General features: G+C 48.4%; 2 protein-coding genes across 4 annotated transcripts in view; one reads left to right on the top strand and one right to left on the bottom strand.

Annotated features, from left to right (window-relative positions):
* DPYSL3 (dihydropyrimidinase like 3) overlaps positions 1–879 on the top strand; it is a 39,013-nt gene extending 38,134 nt beyond the window's left edge. For both annotated transcript variants that reach the window (XM_056350182.1, XM_056350183.1), the window contains exon 14: positions 179–879. In XM_056350182.1, coding sequence (XP_056206157.1) covers positions 179–267 — 89 coding nt within the window. In that variant the 3' untranslated portion in view covers positions 268–879. The remainder of the gene's footprint in view (positions 1–178) is intronic.
* Positions 880–2,485: 1,606 nt separating this feature from the next.
* Positions 2,486–20,889, bottom strand: part of STK32A (serine/threonine kinase 32A) — a 34,658-nt gene continuing 16,254 nt past the window's right edge. The window contains exons 5-12 of one of the 2 annotated variants that reach the window (XM_056350185.1): positions 19,549–19,586; positions 13,816–13,905; positions 10,317–10,414; positions 8,561–8,677; positions 6,423–6,548; positions 5,377–5,505; positions 4,949–5,013; positions 2,486–4,544 (exon numbers count right to left, since the gene is read on the bottom strand). In XM_056350185.1, the coding sequence (XP_056206160.1) occupies positions 4,451–4,544; positions 4,949–5,013; positions 5,377–5,505; positions 6,423–6,548; positions 8,561–8,677; positions 10,317–10,414; positions 13,816–13,905; positions 19,549–19,586 (757 nt within the window). In that variant the 3' untranslated portion in view covers positions 2,486–4,450. The remainder of the gene's footprint in view (positions 4,545–4,948; positions 5,014–5,376; positions 5,506–6,422; positions 6,549–8,560; positions 8,678–10,316; positions 10,415–13,815; positions 13,906–19,548; positions 19,587–20,889) is intronic. The other variant, XM_056350184.1, reaches the window with a different exon arrangement.

Below are 20,889 nucleotides of genomic sequence, written 5' to 3' on the forward strand. Positions count from 1 at the left end.
AGACGTTCAAGCTGCTGCTGCTCTCAGGGCTGTTACTGGAGTTGGAGGGGGAACAGGTTGCTGCAGCCAGCCTCAGGATGCCCTTTGGCAAGACCCCAGGCTGCCTGACTGCTCAGTCCTGTGAAGAAAACACTCTTTGCTTTCCCCCTTCCTTTTGTGCTTTCTTGTCCTCTCCCAGGTACCCAGGTTGATGAAGGTGTTCGCTCAGCGAGCAAGCGCATCGTCGCACCCCCAGGAGGCCGCTCCAACATAACCTCCCTGAGTTAAATGCCCCTGCCGAGAAGGAAACAAAATCCCTGTTCAAGTGAAGGAAGAAAAATGGTACATTGGTGTTTAAGAAGGAAAAGCAAATAAACCTGTTCTGAAGAATCAATAAGCCTCAAGCCTTATGTTTCACAAATGCTACTTGCTACCTAGCTTTAAAGATACTGCTTCATTTTGTTTTATGCATAGCCTTAAAATTCTGTTGTTGTGGGTTTGGTCGGGTTGTGTTTTTACTCTTCCTTTCTGTATGCATGCCGCTCAGACAGGTCGCTCGGTTCAGTGTGTTATTCGTGTTAAACGCGTGTGGGATGCCATGATGTGGGACAGCAGAAACAACCCGGTGTGAGTGAGCCAGCCAGGCAGGTGAAGTGGTGGGGGCTGGCCGGAGCCACAGTGTGGGACGGGGAGGCCAGGTTCACGGGAGCTGGTAGGGGCAGGTGGGTCTCTGTCGTGTTCATGTCCTTTGTCTCCACTCAACGCTTGTTGGAGTTTCACCATGAGGCCCATGAGGGAGCCCAAATCATCTCTGTAACAGCTGTCACAGCACCTCATGTAAGGAGTTTTACTACTTTGTACACTTTATTAAAAAAAAAAAAAGTTGTTCCTTCAAACAACTCATGTTGCTGGTTGGCTTTTTTTTATTCCTCAGGCTGCTGCTGCTGGGCAGGGGTGGTGTGAAGCTGTGCCCTGTGGGCAGGCTGGGCTCCAGGAGGGGCTTTGGGCGGTGTTTGAGCTGGAGGAGCTGTGGTGCAGGGACAGGCTGTCTGGTGGAAGGCGTGGGGTGCTTGCTGCTGTAGGTGTCAGCGTATTGGTGTAACTTCATGGGCAAAAGCAAAGCTATTGGCAAAAGACCACATTGCAAGTGTTTGTAAAAGTCCATTTGGTTTGTCTGTCTGGTCTCTGGCTGCAGCCTGACCTGGCTACCACAGGCTGTTAATGGCCAGCAAGAGCTGCGCCTGTCACCTGTGTGGTGACAAGAGACCAGCTCCGCACAGCCCTGCCTGGGCCGTGTTTGGGTCTCCCCAGCTGGGGCTGGCTTGGAGGCTGTTTTCTGTGGGCACCTGTGAGTTAAATGCTCCCCTTTATCAAGCAGTGTTTATCAAACTGAGGGTCACAGCCTTGTAAGGCTTGCAAAGCATGCAAAAAACCCCTTGATTGTTTTTTAAATTTTACAAAAATTATGTGTCAATTTAGGCTATGCTAAATAAATACTTTTTTTCTTCCTTAAGTATTTGACCTTGAAATATTTATTTTTACATGCCTGCAACTCAGACAGGACAAGTTGTCCGTGCAGCAGCCCTTAAGGGGCCATGCCAGAATAGTTGTGCCAGGGGTAGGGAAACCTGTTCGTACTTTAAAGTTTTGTGAAGTCCTGCTATTAAGTAATTAAAAGATTTTTCCCTGTTTCCTGGTAGTTATTAAGCTGAGACTGTGCCTCTGTTTACAGAGGAAGTTGGGAAAGGAGAGATGGTTGTAGGAGTCTTTGGGGGATTTTTAAAGGTGCCATTTAAAGTACTTGAGTTTTTGGGGGGGTTGGGTTGGTTTTTTTTCTGTCAGCCAGTACAACAGTATTTATACAGCAGTCGTTTTTTCCCTAGGGAGGAGCAGGACTAGATTCCTTGTCTGTGGCTCCAGATGAACACAGGTGGTGTACGAACCAACACCCACACCAGAGCAAGGTGGTGACAGCTGTGTGCTGTGCAGGGGATGGGTACAGCTGTTGGCACAGAACCTCTTGACTGTGCCTGGCCCCAGACCTGGTGCAGGACTGGGCAAAGAAGAGAGAATCCATGGGAAGTGCTGCGGGTGCTCTGGCTAGCCTCCCTGGGAATGACAAGAGTGAAGGCAGAGAGACATGGAGACCCCTACTCGGCTCGGAAGTCTTATTGCTCAGAAGCAGGGGTGGCTGGGGAAGGGTGCTATTAATTGGGGTGTGCTGTGACTTAGCAGGGAAAGGTGGCTTTCCCCTTGCAATGACCCCCTCTGAGGACTCTTGGATAACCACTTACTGGTGAACTAAGTCCACTCCAGCTTTGCAGCTCCCTAGACAGAAGAGGGTCGGTTGTTTCCACACTAGCAATGCACAGCAATGCTGCTGCCCCCGCTCCCTGGCCCGCATGCACACACTGTGCTGCAGCTACGGCAAGAGCCTGACCTGAGCAAAGCAAACCAGGTGCTGGAAGGTGGTGGCACAGCACACCCATCTGTGTGCCTGCAAGGCCCTTGCCCGCTGGGCAGAGGAAAGCGGGGTATGCTGCATAGCGAGTGCTGCAGCCCTCAGTTCCTGCAGCCCTCCCTCAGAACTGGCTTCCCCTTTCCCTGCGTCTTCATGTGATGGCAGCAAAGAAACGGCTGTAGTCTTCTAAAACTGGGGACTGCTTATCTTTATTGTACACAGGTGGTGGTACATGCTGCCATGGCACCATGTCAGGAAGAGGATGCACAGGGCAAGTCGGAACAGGTCCCCTTGGAACCCAGGGAGGTGCTTGCACTGCTGTGCCAGCAGCCCCCCTGTACCCTCCTGTTAACAAAGGTATCAGGACCTAGAACCGTGTTTGGTGCCACTCGCATTTCTGTTAGAAATTATTGCAAAAAAAGTTTCTGCAAAGGCAGTGCAGAAACTGTCCCACAAGGGTTGAAGCTGGCAGGGTGGAGGCACAGAGGCAAACACCAGAGCTCTCAGCACAGAGCTGGGGCTCTCCAGCATCACCCACACAAACCAGGCTGCCCAGAGCATCTGTTCCCCAGAGTCGGTGGGAGAGGGCTTGGTCAGGACCCTGTACAGACCCATTGTGGCCACACTGCTCTGCCCTGCTTAGCCTTCCTGCAGCACAGAAATGTTCCTGATTCTCCACTGCATCCCCCAAGAGACACCACCACCATGGAGGGGAGACCCAGGCATCCAATGCAATCCATGGGAAGGCTCACATGAGCCTTTCATTTGCTGTTGCTTTCATTCAGCTCTTCGAGTTGATCAGATTTAGCCAGAGAAAGACAGGAAGGCACAGGGGATGCAAGGAACACCTCTGGGTAAATGGGAGGCAAATAGTTCATCACAAATTCATTATATTGCTGAGTATAGGAAAAAACGTGAAATAAGGACATGAAAGCTCCAGTCTGCCAAAGCATTTAAATAATGACATCATTCCCAGCATTACTGTAATAGAAATGCTTTGGCCAATCTCAGCATTGGCAAAGACCGCACCAGGACTACAAGAGCTGCTTAAATCAAGAATGATTTCAGTGTTAGAGAGATTAAAAAAGCACAATCAAATTTACCTCTGGTGTTGGAAGCCAAATCCAATTGGATTCAGTGAACTGCAGTAGTTTAATGTGATGATCAACGTTTTTTTCAGGTGGGCCTGGAAAAGCAACTGGATGCTGGTTATTTACCAGTGCCTGGTTGTTACCTCTTTATTTCTGCATCTGCTTGCATGCTCTGACCACCCACCACGCCAGTCCTGCTCTGCGAGAAATGGGAACAGGAACCAGCATGGAGAGTGGGGGAAGGGAGGGGAAACCACTGCTGCCTCCTCCCAGCAAAGGAAGGAGATCGATCAATCATTGCCACTTCCAGCCCTCCGTGCCCACACTCACGGGGTGTTCACAGGAGGCATCTGTAAGCAAAGGGCACCTTTGTCACTGGGCACTGGTGGTGACCCTGCAGCTGAGAGAAGCTTCTTCCAGCTGGAGCAACCAGCAGTGAGCCCATGGGGAGTCCCACCCTCCCCAGAGCTTGGTCTCACAGCATCACCAGGACTGATGGCAAGCGGTGACACCGCTCTGAACAACACGCACTCAGCCCTTCAGTTATGCCGTTGGCAGCCGCCGCGCAGGCAGCGCCAGGGCTGTGATGCCGGCTAGCCGAGCCAAAGGGTGAGTACTGTCATCCACGATCACACAGTCACATTCCTGCCGCCAAGAAAGGCAAAATAATAGGAACAGAGTCCAACTGACTGCGGGGAACGGCGGAGGCAGCACCCATAGCCCCTCCCGCACACCCAGGGTCTGCCGGCCGTGGGCTGGAAGGCAGAGGGATGGGTGTCCCCGCTCCCACCCGGCCACCTGCCCTGGGCCATCGGCACTGTCCCGGCAGCAGCAGGTGAGTTCGGTGGCCCAGCAGCATGAAGGTGAGTGGGTGGGTGTGCACTGGCCCCCAGGACAGCCAGCAGGGGCTGTGCCGCAATCAGAGGTGGTTGTTCTGGTTGTCCTCCTTGTAGGCGCCTCTGCTTTTCACCAGCGCTATGGCTTCCTGAGTGTCGCTCCGGTGGTCTCTCACCCTTAGGGAGAGAAAGGGTGGGCTGAGCCGTGAGGGAACACCAGGCAGTGCCAGCCACGCAGCGCCACGGCTGCCCACGAGCATCCCGTCCTCTGGCCGAGCTGCCACCCACTGCATGGCTGCACCCTGCAGCTCCAGGCTCCTGCAGCCCCGAGCCACCCCAGCCCCCAGCCCCTGCAGCCCTCCGAGCCCCCAGCCCCAACAGTAACAGTCCGTGTGCACAAATGAGGCAATTAATGCAGCTGGTGGCCGTGTGCCCAGCCGCTGCCTCAAGGCCAGAAACGCTGCCTCTGCCCTGGCAGATGCCCCTGACCCCCCTGTTCACCAGGGTGCCCACACCCCGGCTCTGCCAGAGGCCCTGACAAGGGCCAGGGTCTCATACACTGCCTCTGCATCAGGACTTACTTTTCTCTGTTGAAAACAATGAAGTCCCTCTGGAGCATCTCCAGGTGCTTTTGAAGATGGCAGGTCTTTCACATTCAAGTAGAAAAATAAAAACACGAGGAATAAATTCACAGTTGCCACAGAAAGACATTACAAGGACAATTTCAAGGAGACGGGGAGATGGCTGTAAATCTTAGCTCTCATCTTTAGCCCCCCAGTGGGGAGAATGGCATTGAGACTCTCCTCTCATACCAGACTGGCGGGTATATATGCTGCCTTCCACTCAGGGGAAGATATGGAAAAGTTTTGGGAATAAAGTTGGTCCCAAGGGAAAAAAGTGGTCTGTTTAAACAGTTTGCTGTGGTCTTGCTAGATAGCTAAATGACAAACAGCTTTCTTGCAAAATGAGGGACTCCCTTGACCACGTGCTTGTACCTGCGTGCTCTCACCTGGGAGGAATTGCTTTTGCTGGTGTCTTTCTCCTTCTTAGCCAAACGCTTTTTTTTCTTGTGAAGAGGTTTGGATTCTAGGATCATTTCTTCTAGTTCAAAGGTTGGGTCACAGTTCAGTCTGCCTTTCTGGAGGGGAGAGAAAAGGTGGCCCTAAGTGATCAGAGCCTGCCTGGAAATGTGTCTCAAACTGCACCGTGCCTGGGAGCTGAATTTTGTAAAAAATAAACTAATTACAACTGCACACATAGCCAGAATGCCTGCTGTACTTCTTACATATTTTATCAGTTCCTTCAGCCAGGGGACATTGTCAAGGTGTGACAAGTGCTCCTTTTGTGCTCACTGCTTCTACTCTGCCCTTTGGCTGCTTTGAAGTGACAGCAAGGACGGGGTGTCTTGGCTGGGAGGAGTGCAGCAGCCTGCAGGACTGGTTTTAAAGCAATAGCAAAAGCAATAAACCCACCACAGAGAAAACCAGCAACTGAGGGGGGAATAGATAATAAATATTTATATTTATTAAAAATATATAATAATACATTAACAAATACTCATAGCTTAGCCCAACTTTTGTTTGGCTGAAAAACAGTCAGAGTAGCACTGCACACCACAGTCCTTGGATTATTTTCCCTAAGGGTTATGTTACATCTGTGCTGTTTTAATCCAATTAAAAAAGGATCAGAAACAGTAATCTACTGTATGTGTTATTTTACTATGAACAATGGGCTTGTTAGGGAGAGCCATTACGGGAAGGAACAATTATGGCAGAACGGCGGGTGCCCTCCAGGCTGCTAACAGGGAATGTTATTAAAAAAGCAGATTAATTTTGGGGCACCCACACTTTGTAGTCATCCCCCATTAGTCTTTACTACATCCACAGGAAAGTGAGAATGTCGCCCCGGCCTCTCTTTTCCCCCGTCCTCAATGACATCTGACGTTCTTCTGGAAATGTTTAAGAATGTCCCACGATGTGGTGCCAGGTGTGAGGGCAGGCTACAGCGTGTAAGACTTGGGCACACTGAGAACCTTGTAAAATCGAATTGCCTTACCGTGGGAATGAATCCTGGCATGATCCTTTTCTGGAGAACAGCATCCCAGTTCACATCAGACAGATACGGGAAGTCCTGGATATCTTTCAGCTGAGAAAAACGCCTCTCAGGGTTCACCTCAAGCAACTGCAGCCAGAGTTAAATGGAAGAGGTGAGAAAGCAAGACCCTGAGATTCGAAGTCAGAGATGAGGTACTCACAGAAGTGCCTGTAGCACTGAGCGGGGCTCAGGACCGCTGCGTTATCGCCCGCACTTCAGCTGGGTGCCTCTCCTCTGTGCTCTGGCTCAGCTTCCCTTTGCCAGTGGATGCCAAGGGCTCACAGTCTTTAACTCTATTCATTATCATTTTTACAAACAACTTTTACCCACGTTATAGGAGCCGGCAACAAGGCAGTACCATGACATTAAACAATTTGCCCAAGGTTAAAAATAAGCATTTGTTTCAGAACGGGGAGTTAAACTCATGCCTTTGTCTTCCCAACTTAACACCGTATCAGAAAATCATCCCCTGTTTTCCCACTCTAGTAATGGAATATTCGTAAGTATAATTCCAGTGTGAAATAATGCATTCACACAGCTTATTTTCAGCATTTTTTTTTTAACGTTGCTGTAGGAATTACTGCTGTGGAAAGAAATGATTGAGGTTTGCCTCCAAAGTTCAAGGATTTGACATTGCATCAACTCCCGATAGCATGCACTCCAAAACCTAGGAGGAAAACCAAACCACCCAAACCCTTGGGAAAGGGGTGGATGAGGTGACCCCCCCAGCCCCACCACGGGGCACCGGCTGTGGGCAGCCAGGGCACAGAGGTGTGTCCCCCAGGTCGCCCCCCGTGCAGCCCTGTGCTCCCATCAGCTCTGCAATCCCATCCTCACTTGAGCAATGAGGCTTGGCGAGGAACGATTATTTACCTTGAACATTAATAAACACAGAAATTCACAGATGTCTGAGCCAGGACAGAACCACAGTGGCCTCATAAATAATACATCTGGCTGTTAAACCAACTGCAGAGGGGCACTGGGAAATTTAATTGTGACATTGCATTATTTATTCACAAGGGAACCTATATGGCTCGCGGCACGCTGTGGTCCAGGGAAAAACTTCCAGCATAACAACACAGAGGACATCTGCAGTAAATATCTCTGTATTACTGTTAGGCTTAATGAAATATTAGCTCTATTTCATTTTAAGCAAATTGAGATATTCTTCAACTTTCTTCTTGGAAAATACGCCATTGGTTCTGTCTCATGCAAAGAATTTATGTCTCATTTTCATTTAAAACTTTTGAGAGTATTTCATTAGAGACGGCAAAATACTTCTTCATACTGTTTGGAACAAAAAATAGATGAAAGCTACATGAAGTACTACTATATTGCCTATACTCATTTGAAAATTAGAAAACTATTTCCATGCTATCCAAAACACGCAGCTAGTGCCGTTATGCAAGGTTTGGCATTTCAGCTTTGCTGCCACTGTATGCAACCAGCGTCTGACACTGTCAAGCAATAGTTTTGTTTATTGAAGCTATGGCTCCACTTCAAACATGATTTCAGCTTCAGAATGATTCCAGTAATGATTTTGAAGCAATTTTGATAACAGCTTTACTAAAAAAATAATTACAGTGGTGCATAAACCACATGGCACGGAAAGATTTCAACAGCATCAGCACTTCTTGCAAATCTTTTAATTGTTGGGAGAATTTTTTTTTCAAAATAAAAAAATGTATGCTGTTTTTTGGCCAAATTTTTCGACATATACATTAATATCTACTTCTAAGTTACGTCATTCCATAGAGACAAAGTCAGAGGAGGAACTCTGGAAGCAAAGACTGCGTGTGACCTTAGAAGAGATGCATTAGCAGCAGCTGCGCTCGCCGGCACAGATTTCATCCCACCAGCCCAGGACGCTGTACTGCTAACTGGTTATTACACTAGTGCGGCTACAACATTAAAAGCTGACTATTTATCAGATGGCACCATCTGAAGGTCGCTAACACTGCGTCTGGACACAGCTTGCGATGACTCCCCACAATTTACTGCAACGGCTACAAAGCACGAGGGCAGGTGCTTTAGCAGGTGCCCAGACAGGACCCACATGTGGCAGCCCCTGCGCCAGGCGCTTCCCTGGCTGCCCTCACCTTTTTGATCAGTGCTACCATGTCCGCAGACCAGGCAGCAGGGTACATCACTGTGGCCGTCCTGAACACGTGAGCGATTTCATTTGTGGAAGTGCTGGAGCGGATATGATACGGCCTCTGAAAAACGCCACAAGGAAAGCGTTTTAATTTATCTGCTTTGTCAGACTCCTTGGGAAATCTTTTTAAAGCAAAGAAGCTACAAACGGTCTCTGCCTATTCCTCGGGCCTCCTGTTGAAAGTCTCCCCATGTGATGGCAGCTCAGTTGAAATAAACAAAATAATAATATCAGTAAGAACAAGGATCACTAGATATTTAAACAGCACAACAGACAATGGGAGGAACACCCACAAGTTAGCATCGTTAGCCAGCTTGTGTTTGCCCAGCTGTTTCAATACCTGTGTCTTGCAGGGGTATCAAAAAGGCTTTTTATACAGCTGGTGCTGTGGCTAGAGCACTCCCAACATTCCCTGTAAAACGTGTTGCTCTTTTCAGTTCTTCACTCATGTTGGAGACACCACAAGTGAACAGGAGCAGGATTTCTCCCACCTGTCAAACTGGCTGAAAAAAACATGTCCCAGGAGGGTTACAAGCACAGCTGGGACACCAGGCTGCAGGATGACCTGTCCCTTTGGAGCACAGGGCTGCCCCAGCCCCAGCTCAGCACCTGGCCACCTCCAGCTATAGGCAACGTACAGCTGGCATGACAGGGCAGGTGAGTCACCTCCCGGTACAGCTCCCAGCTACAACACCACTGCCCACCTGGGAGGATTTACAAGGGTAGAGTGTTCCCATTTTGAAAGATTTTTGATTCCCATATTTTTACAGTGTCTTGGGAGGGTAAGGGTGTTAAATATACATTTAAAAAACAGTAGATATAAATTGTGAGATCGAACCAGGTGCATTATACTTAATGTGTACTGGCACTAGATGGACCTCAAGGTCTCCCTTCACCTCCTCCCCACGGTGACCACCACTGGTGCCACCCTCTTACCACGGCTGTGCCATCAGCTGGAACACCTAACCATTTCTGCTCCCATCTGCTTGCCATCAAGTCAAAAGTCAACGTGATGAACACTCCTGCCATTCATTTAACATCACAAATGGAAAACTCAAGTATTATATTAGTATGTTTACAGGGGGCACATGGCTTCAGACACCCAGCAGGTCAGACAGCCACGTCCCCTTAATGTGTGCTACCTGGGTCACTCACAATTTGAGATACACAAATTAATTTGAAAATCTGTTCTTTAATATATATTCATCAAAACATCTTTTTTAGACTTTCTGTGAAGACTGATGATAGAGTTTCTTAAAAAGGTGTTTTGCATGCTCGTACCAAAAGAAGTTTCCTAGCTTCACAAGATTTTAAACAACCTTTTGCTTAGAAGAATGTAATTTAAATAATTTTGTCCCACTTTTTTTACACTACACTTCTAAAACACTAACCTAGCCATCTGTCTGTGAGGCCCCCAACCCTACCTGAGGTAGAAGCAGACCACTGATGGGGCAGGCAGGGATTATGCGTTATTAATAATTCATGCATTGCAGTTTGTGTTTACTCAAACTGCTCAATCTCATTACAACAGCAACGAGATTTTTTTCAAGTTTTCTTTTTTTCCCCACAGGATGGGAACTCAAAGCCAATTATATCACAGACCCAACTTCAGGCACTGCCACTCGCTCGCCTTGCCCAGCTTATGCCAACCCAGAGCTTATGCCAACCGGCAACGGGGACTGGAGACACGCGCACCGTACCCGGGTCCTGAGCAGCTCGTAGGCAGTGACTCCCAGTGACCACCAGTCCACAGCAAAGGAATAGCCGGTGGGTTTTGCAGAGTTAAACATTTCAGGTGCTGTAGAACACAGAAAAGGAAAAAGTTTGCCTTGCTGCAGTCTGGAGTGGAAATGAGCAACACAGAATGCTTGACCCGTGCCGAGAGAGCGTCCCTGCTGCTCTGCCCTGGGCACAAACCCGTGTCTTACCCTTCACCTGCCTTTGCCAATTTCTGCTTTTTTCTCCAGACCAATGGCACATGGCTGTAGATCGGCGCTTTACCAAAACACCGCTGCAGTGGGCATGAACCAGAGCGCAGAGGTTTCCCTGGGGCAGTTCATTCTGTGGTCTCTGTCAGGTTCCCCCCACTCTCAGCCTTGCAGCGCAGAGGCATCCCACCGCGCCCGCTCTGCTGCTCCCTGCAGCCACACTGCAGCACCCACCGGTCCCATCCTGCCCAGCACTGCACACCTCTCCGCCCTGACCCAGTTCCCAGCACCCCACTTTGCCCAGACACGTGCCTACCCTGGGAGCAGCCACCCCTTGAAGCCCTGACCCCGCCGACTAGCCGCATGTGCAATTAGCACTGGGAGGAACATTTTCTACTGTCTTGAAACCCAAGCAAGCGTTTCAGCTGCTCTGCCTTACTCTCCCCACCGGTGGAATGGGACTGCCAATAATTTCTGCTTCAACAGACTGTTACAAACCTTGATTGATTAATGTGCATAAATGATGGGATGGCCTGGAGAAACAGGTTTGCTACCACCTTGGTAACTGGAATGTTTAACATTCAATAAACACAATCCAATTTGTTTGGATTATAAAATGCTTTATGTGACTCCTGTAATCACCAAGAGATTCATCAGGCCCCGTTCGCTCCTGCAGTATACAAAGCACTGAAAGCCCAACCGTCTTGGCGCAGAGCCCTGCCTGCGCTGCTGTGCTCCCGGGTGCCCTAGAGCCCCACGGTCCCCTCCACAGGGATCCCAGCACTTCTCTGCCCCCAAAGCCCCAAAAGAACAAACTCTTTTTGCCAACACAGAACTTGCTCGTTACCTCACAGTGAACGTGCTTCAGAATAAGGACTGACCCTAATTCACCGAATCTGGGCGTAAAATTGGCCTGAGCATCTCCTCACCTCCCCCAGCTCTCTGCCCTCAGCTAGTGCTCACTAGATCTTCATGCTGGAAAGCTGTTCCCATCCCACTCCTATCTCTGTTTCATATTTAAAAGTACTTCAGTCTGGCAGAGCCTAAATACAGCCTCACCCAGTGAATGGAAGTGGCTCTTCAGAAACATTAACATGCAGCGTAAATGCAGACATAGTGCCAACTGCACCCTGGGCAGGGGAAAGCAAATTTTAACTGCGCAAAGCCCGAGAGCCACAGCTTCTCAGAAGGAGGTTACCAGTCTAGCAGGCAGTGGGCCGAGGCATAGGCTGAAATGTGCTTTCTTAGCCAATAAATTTCCCTTTCGAGAGTAAGGAAAAAAAAGTACTGCAAGATTTTGGTGTCAGCTGGGAGGCAAGAATTGCTCTACACAAAACCAAAACAGGGAGCATGTTTTGTGTGTGTTTTTCTTTTTAAAAGGACTGCACCAGTGATGCAAAGGTGAAAGATCAACTCAGTCATCTTGATAAAAAGGAGACTCCCAGCAGATCACCCTAAGGGACTGGGCTATGCAACAGCTGTAGGGAGGCTGCATTATTTAGGCCTGAGAGGCAGCATTACGGTATGTGAAAGTATGTATTTTGTGTGTGCGGGGTTGTAGCTGTACCGAACTGCTTTCAGTTAGGGAAGCTGAATTTATGGTTACAAAGACTTTTCTGTGTCCTGTCTGCACAGGAGTTCTTTTAGCATTAACTCAGGGTGTTTCTCTCTGGTTCACCAGCTGCATGCCCTGGCCCCAATTCCTCCCAGATCTGTCACGGTTATTTTGCTCTCTGTTTACTACCTGTGCTTGTGCGCTAAGTCTCAAGTGGGTCTCTTGCTGTCTGAAAAGTCAGCTGCTTCACTGATTTGGACAGTAAGTGAACGTAAGTAAGTCTTCTGTACTCCCCTTATAAAGCAGAAAAGAAGCAAAATTTTTTGAGTACTAGGGAAGTGAGGTCTGCATGGGGGGCAATCACTGCGTGCCCTCCTTCCATGCGTGATGATTCGCTCATGAAGGCTGTTCCCCCAGCCGACCCCAGACTGCCACGGAGCAATCCACTGCTCCAGTCACCTTGTCCTGGGAGAACAGCCCTCCCTGCACACTCCTGCAGCTGCCTGACAAGTGCTCTTGCCTGGGACTAATCCCATCCCATTGCCTGGATGGTTTTTATTACTTCCTAAAACCTGCAGCTTTTGTGAACTGAGGAAAGAAGGGAAGGGGATGGTACAGAACTGTAGCAACCAGCCCAGCTACTCAGCTCCGCGGGCACTGGAGGCTGGTGCCACGCTGGCAGCGCAGCGTGCAGGATGTGCTCAGCACCAGGGCACCCACCCCACTGCCCCAGTGCACCCCCATCGCCCGGGCTGCACTTGCTGCAGCGACAGCCACGTTTACTGCTACCAGCAATACAGGTACAACAGCAGGGGTTTTGGAAAGACTGAAAAATAGGCTCAGCATTTATCTCCCGGCCGTGGCGGCCGCTCCCACCACAGCTGTGCCCCTTTCCTACAGGCACCGCTGCGCTCTGCACCCCCAGCGGCGCTGCCCTCCTGCCCTGCTGTGGGAAGGCAGGACGCCACCTCTGCAGCAGGGGCAGAAGCTGAAGCCTCACTTGCCTTTTTCTGATGCAGCCTGGCACCAGTGCAGCAACGCTCTCGACCACGTCAGCCCGATGCTAGAATATGGGCTCTTCCCTACCGCGCCAAGTGGATGCTGCAGTGCAGGAACACAGCAAGCCTTACATCCACTTGGCCCAAACACAGGCTAATTCTAGTTTTTAAAGCAGCCAATCTATATAAAAATTCCAATTATTGCTGGTGGTGCAGCAGTGTAAGACATGCTAATGTACTAAACTAGGGACTAACGTACGTAACTGGGGACTAAATACGAGCCTTTGTGCTTCGTTTTCCTCCTCAAGGCTAGCAAGAGCATTCCGTCATTGCTACACAGATTGACTGCTGCTTGTGAAATGCTCCAAGATCTCAAGAGCACAACTGTCTTTTTTTACAATGAAACCCATGCTGCACAGCATGCTATAACGGCACTAAACCCCCTGTTTGCAGTATGCTGGCTTTGGTCTGTGGTGTGATATCAGCACACTTTCCAGCTGGATCAGGGGGTGACTGGGGCAGGACTCCCACCATGTTCCCCTGCATCACCTCTCCAGTTTGCTCCTCATTTCAAACAAATCCACGTGTTTGGTTACATACCAGGAAGAAAAGAGTTCAAACTCTCATCAAAAAGGACTCCATCTGTATCCCACCGCAGCTGTCAAATCAAGCCCATAAAATGCTAATTCAAAAATACATAATTGTTATTGGTACTCACCCATATACGGCTTTGTGCCAGCAATGGTGGTGACTTGTATTTCTTTAGTCAGCATCGTGGCAATATTGAAATCAGTGATGTGCACATGTCCTGAAAGAGAAAGGTTAATGTGTAACTTGATTTGCTTTAATTTCCCACAAGAAACAGCTTTGAATCGGAAACATTAAAGTAAAATACTCCATGGAAAGGAATTTCCAGGAAAAAAAAATATTCTGGTGGGAGAACTGGTAGAAAGTATCTCAGCTTGCAGGCTGCTTACAGGTGTATCTTGTTACATCAAACATCCTCTTATTTACCCTTTGGGAAGAAAAAAAAAGTATGGAGTTCTCCAATAAGTTATTTTATGATGACTGTTTTAAGTCTTCCTAAACTTGGGAGGAAGAGAGCTGAACTTTTCTCACAGAAAAAATTCCACTATGTTTTTTTTGGATAAAAAAAAAAATCTTTATATTTTTGGCTTTCTACCTGTCCTTTGCTGTTCCCAGGTACTGAGTACTCTCCATCTTCCTCTCTAGAGGATGTCTCTAGAATGGAACAAAATACCTTTGACAGAAAGCAAAGGAGCCTCGCGCAAGAAATTCAGACACTGCGAAAACCCCCTTGGGGGGCGGGTAGGAATGGTTTCTGCTATCACTGCTACCATATGCACCACTTTTGCCTGCAAGTGGAAAGGAAACAAGAGGTGGACGTCACTTGCAGGGATGAGAAAGGAAATGCTTCCACCTCGCTCCTGCTGGCTCTTTTTCTTGCATTCTTTTTTTTTTTTTTTTTCCCCAAGCACTTATTATTCCTTATTCACTAAACTCATACCAGTGAGCAGACAGTCTCATACAGCAGTACAGGTGGTAGCACAAGGCTGGCTTCATGGAAGTGAATTGCTGTGAAACTTGCCGGTTAATTCAGCCTAATTCTGATCAAAGGCTGGCAGCCTTTTCCTCTTCCTGACCTCAGGCAACTTCTCCCAAGGCACTGAACTTGCTCAGCCCTGACAAAGGTGAGCTCATTGTCAAAACATCAGGTGTTTTGTGTTGTGTTTTGCAGACTCATCACCCTCCTCTGCAATAACAGGGGGTGGCTGAATTGCTGTTGTTTCCTCTCACCACAGAGATCAAATCAAAGTGGTTTCCTACTGATGGAGATGCTGTGACAGTACTTCCCTCCATCATTAGCTTCAACAGCTAGAAATTCACTGCTGCTTTAGTTCATGAGTTAAAATAGAACACAGTCACCTCTGTACATCTCAGAGTTGATGCTTTGGTAATGAACTTCTGTTGTCTTGCCTGGATGCTACAAAACATTTAAGTAAATCTTTACCATTGTTCCTGTCTGTTATATGAGGGCAGAGATACAAGTTTTCCTGCTGCAAATACCTGATCTAGCTGGGAAAATGTGAGGAACAAGAGCAGAATTTGTGATTTCACCCAAAAATGCTGTATCACATCCCTGTTCCTGCCTCTGTCTCTTCAATGACAGGGTGCAAAAGGGACCCTGGAGCGTGCGCGTCCAGCCGGTGTCCTGGAGGAGGGCTGGATCCACGCATACAGCTCTGCTGGAGACAGGCTCAGAGCGGCTCATGTTCCCAGCAGAACTGCTGGAAGCACGTGGCCTGCCGTGCTTTATGAAAACCCAGGCACATTCCCTGTTTGCGCTGCAGTTTCCAGGGACAGGGACCACCTCTCTGCTAGTGCTGGCTCCTGCCTCGTGCTGAGCCCTGGCACACGCACCGCCCGACACTGCTGCCAGGCACACAGCCCGGGCAGATGTGGCGCTGATCCAGAAGGCCCTGGGATCACACTGAAACCACTTCACTTCCATGTCAGCATCTGGTGAGGACGAGCAAGTTCTCCAGCCCCTCCCTGTGAAGTTACCATCCAGCTCTCTGGCAATTCCATATTCCACCATCGGAGTGCCTGGGGCAGGGGGAGGGCAGCCCCGTTCAGGTGGGACCTGTCTTCACACCTGGGGGTCTCTGGGCTGCCAGCCCCACCCAGGCACAGATTTCCTTACCAAAGCTGCGGTGCTTGCCAGGCTTGTGCAGGAAGGAAGGAAAATGGGAGGTCCCTCTGGTGAGCCGTGGGCACTGCTCGGAGAATGCGAGTGAGGTGTCAGAGCTCACCTCTCACACCGTACCCGGTGGATCTGTCAAGAGCATACATCCCTCCTCGCTGCTTACACCACTCTACAAAACCAGCCAGGTCTGTCCACAAAAGAACAGGCGTCAAATCGCTGGGGAATACTTGAAAGAAAAGATTGACACACACCTGTCTTGTCTGGATAAGTCCTCTATGTCCTTGCATTGTTTTTGTTTCATCCCCAGCTCTTGTTCCACTTTGTAGGGAGCTGTTTTCATAAATATGAATCATAAAGACTTATGAAGAATTTGATATTCCAAGCACAAATGCGCCTTTCTCTGGATGCATCTTTTAAACAATTCACTTCAAATAAATCACAAGTTTTATCAACTAGCCCACTTGGGGAATTACCAAATCAGGCCAATGAGGCCGGGGAAGAAGGCTCATATGAGGAGGCTGAACAGCAACGGCCGCGTTGCAGACTGGGGTGGACTGGGCGACCAAGGACAGCAGCTACTGGTAACCGAGAGGGATGTGCTGGGTGCTGCTGCTGGGCTTTAGGGTCAGACTTCAAGGCTGGTGTTTTCCTGATTGCTCAGCATCCCTAACTCAGCCAGTTTCGAAACAGCACAGCCAGAGCTGTCCTGCGGGCACCATGTCCTTCCCGAAGCACATCCCGCCTGCCTGAAATTGGCACTTTCAGATCAAGCCTTTGGTTCCACATTAAGGCAAAGAATTTTCTTACTATATTCAGCACCTCCGTTACTACGCAATTCCTTCACCTTCCTAGAGCATCTTTCATGCAAAAAATATAAGGCTTCTGCAGATTCAACTAAGATAACATTCTAAAGAATATGAAACAAGAGACATTAGGAGCTGTGGGGTATGGAGGATCTTGGACAGGCTGTGCCTTAACTTCCTTATCTGTGTTGAGAGGGCAAACAGGCTACGTGTGCAGTGCCTGCATTAGCGTCAGCTCACCCATTTTAGCACTGCCCTTGAGAACCTTTCGGCAGTGGTACGAGAAATAACACTGAGCCAAGTCATTATGGGGCTCTTGCAAAAAAACTCTCAGTTTTACTAGAGATAAAATTGAGCTTTTCTTCAATTTTATTAGACAAATGACCTGGCCAAAAACTCCTGGTGAATTAGTGACCATTCCTGGAAACTGCCATCTGTTATAGTCTGTTATTCCCAGGTGAGCCGTGCTGTCACTGAGCCAAATCAATAGACTTATTAAAGGAGGAAATCACTTTGTGCTTGGAATGACTGCTGAAGGTGGTCATCTGCTGAGGATCTTTTCATCGTGGGACCTGATCCCAATCTCTGATGTTGGACAAGTGCTTTATTTATTGCACAGCAAGACATTTGCCCAATATTCTACTTTATTTATGGCTCACTTTAATTTCTTTGCTGAAATTGATATGGTAATACAGAATGTCACTGACTGGGGTGACAGAGGCAAAAGCATGAGGTGTGTGTCAAGTTCATGACCGTCACCAGCAGGACAATACACTTCAATGTGTGGCATCACGAGAGGCATTTGTGCTATTAAAAACTTGAGCCAGCCTCCTACACAAAGATCAGACGACGGACACAAGGGCTCCAGCAGCCTTTCCAGCAATTTACACCGGCAAAAAGAGTGCTGTGGTTTGTAACAGACGTGGGTGCCTTTTGACATGCAAATCTGAAAGGGTGAAGGAGTCACAGCTGGTGAGGTACTCTACAGCTGGAAAGGCAGATGGGCCAAAGGACAGAGTTAGGGGGCAAGAAGAATCTAAACAATGAAGGACTGAAGTCTGATTGCTGAAGGTCTTTGGGTGCCTCCGCCTCTCAGAGGACTGATCTCAATCAAGAACATTATGAAAAATTGATATTGGCAAATAGCATCTATTATGTGATCATGGTTGTGAAAGCCTGCTGAAGGGAGAGGGGGAAGAATGGGGAGCTGCAGCTCCGTTCATGGGGAAAGAAATCCTGAAAAACAAGCACAATCTACTAGGCTAAATATAGATAAACACGCTACAATAACAGTTGCTCTGGGGACAAGAAGGAATTGAACTGTGTGTGCACGAAGCTTTCTGTATGCATGAGGGGACACACCTTTGCTGCCATGGATGAGGAAAAGAAATACTACAAGTCATAGTCAGAAGGACACTGAAGTCAAGGGTACAGCCACAGAAAATAAGTCTGAAACGTCTGCAACAGACAGCTAAAAGACCACAGCGAGCAGAGAATGGGCTCAAAAATCAACCTAAATTGCAGTGTCATTATAGAAGTCTGCAGGTTCCGTCCTGCTGGGCTGAATGCAACCACAGAGACAAGCGAAGCTTCCCCTGCCCTGTTCCTTCCCTCCTCGGGGACTGCTGACCTGCACCTCCGCGGCCCCAGTGCTCGCGGGGGGCTGCATCACCCTGGTCCTACAGGGTGTGGAGGCTCTTGGAAGATGGTGACATCGAGAGTGTTTGCTGGTGAGGACGGACCGACCGCAGCCCTGCGCAGCGCTGGCAGGGAGGGCAGCCCCAGGAGCCTGGTCCTGCCTGGCCCAGCAGGTCCACAGCCCATCGGTGGGGGCTGGCAGGAGGGAGGAGGGGGCTCTGCATCAGTCCACGTGTGGGGCAACAGCAGGAGAAGCACCGAGTGAGGCAGGAGAACGCCTGCTGCACTTGGGGGCAGAAGCACCTTTGCTGACAGCTCCTAAATAAATAATCAGCTAGCACTTTGAAATTAGAGGTCATACGCAAAACGGGGAGAGTCTGGGCTCTGGTGCTGCCAGGCAACCCTAGTCACACAGGAGAGCCACCAGCATCTCTATTACAGCCTCTGGAGTCATAATGAATTCAGATAAGCTTGCTCCTGCACTGACTCTTTCTCTTTGAGTACCTTGCTGTAGTTGCTAATGAAGATTTTCCACCACAAGCCAGTTACACAGGTTTTCAGAAAAATATGAAATGACGAAGTATTTTTCTAATGAGTTAAAAGCTAATAAATGGCAGAGAACTCTCACTGTGAGAGCTTTGCCAGTGCAAAATGTGTCTAGAGAGTAATGCATGAACACAGAGTTTTGTCTAAGAAAAAAAAAAATGATAGCAACAGGTATGATAAATCCAGCCCCAAATCCTCTTTGGAGCTCCCTCCCAATGTCAAATGCTCAAGAAAGAAGACAATACCTAAACGAAGACTATCTATTCAACCATAATTCATTCTGTTGGTGAGCATATGTTACACACAGCCTGCAATTACATGAGCATTTCCATTCAAATATATACAATTTGAGCAAGTTTTAAGCAAGAGCCAAGGTCTTAAAATAAGGTCTGCTAGGCAACTGACCACAAGCAGCACAAAATGTCTCACCACTGTCTTCTAGGGACACCATTAGGTCAATCGACCAGAAGGAGGTGCTGATTAAACACTAAAGCCCCAGAAATACCACAGCATCAGAGGGTGCCCAGCGCCCTGAAGGTACTAGATGCTGCTGCTCAAAAAGCAAAAGACAGCAACCAGAACACAAAGGGATAGCCCTGCTCCCAAATGAACCGAGGGAGAGAAAGCAACACAAACCGAGGAAAACTGCAAGCACCTGAACTTCAGCTTGGATGTTCCTGTTTCTGACTCTGCTTTTATGCATATGCATGAGGACTACAAAGCAACTGGCACTTACCATGCTCATCCAGTAAAATGTTGTCAGGCTTGATGTCTCTAAGAGAAAAGGCAGAGAAAACAGCCATTAGCCTAGAAAAGCGACATGAAACACTGCTGCAGGCAGTTCAGGGAAGCCCAAGCTCTGGACAGACACACTTCCAGCAACATTGTGCCCTAGAGGGTGCCTTTGCTGGGGGTCTCCAGCTCTGATGTTCCTGCAGGGTTTGATTTAGGTACAAGAAAATGACTAATCAAACAAAGCAGAAATGGTGGTACAGGGCTATGGCTGCGAAGGCTGCTGTGGACTCAGGCAATCCACTGAAAAGGTTAGGGCTTCTTTTTATCTTTTTCCTTTTTTTACTTCTTGATCTGTTTCAATACTATATTGAGAGCTGTGCCCCATCTCTGCGCTAGAAGCAAAGGGGTACCCCACCGGTTTTATTCCTCAGTAAAAAACCACCAACAAAATAATAATACCTATAGCAGTGCTGTAGGGAAATGCTTTCTGTTGAAGTGAGAGCATGTACACCTGATACACCTGCTGCATCCACCCGAGTGACTTTACAAGACACTACCTGGTTTTAATGAGCTCATTACATCAGTCCCCATTCACCCGCTGTCAGCCTGAGCCAGGCACCTGGCAACTTCATGCCCCTGAGACTGTCACCTCCGCAGGGCAGGCACTGGTGCAATAACCCTGTCCCCTCTCGATGCTTCCCAGCTGGCCCAGGGGGTCAAAGGGAAGAAATGAGCAGGTTTAGGATTTTATCTTCAAAAATGCAGTCACTGACCTAAAGTTTGGATTCACCTAGCCACCTGGAATCAAGAATAGGCAATATATCTAATTACCATGTAATAGCTTACAGTGCTCTGGTATCTTCTCACCCAAACTCCTTCCAGCGGGTTATAAACACCAGTTGCCTTCCTCGTGCTGTGCCCCATCACACAGGTAAGTGTTGTGAATCAAAAGAGTATGGGGCGGCTTCAGGTAAGCAAAGCTGTGCCATAAGTTTAGAGCCAAATGGTCCAGGTGCTCAGGAGCTCTGAATTTGATAGTGAAAAATGGTGATGCTGCACTTGGCATTTCTGAGAAAGCACTAATTTAAGCAAAAACTTTAAGGAATGTTTCAGCAAAAAGAGTTTGAAACAAAATGGATTCTTTCCATCTCTTGATACAAAAATATTTTCAAAGTTTCAAAATGAACTATAAAGACAGGTTTTCATTTCTCATCCAGTTTCCGACCTTTTAACTTTTTTTAATTTCCACTGGGGCCTTTCCTGATCTCACTCAGTCTGGTATGCAGCCTATGGAAATATACCAGCACAGTGAGATCATTACCAGGATGCAAACAATGAACCG

This window comes from Falco biarmicus, chromosome 8 (assembly GCF_023638135.1).
Source record: "Falco biarmicus isolate bFalBia1 chromosome 8, bFalBia1.pri, whole genome shotgun sequence".
Classification (NCBI taxonomy): domain Eukaryota; kingdom Metazoa; phylum Chordata; class Aves; order Falconiformes; family Falconidae; genus Falco; species Falco biarmicus.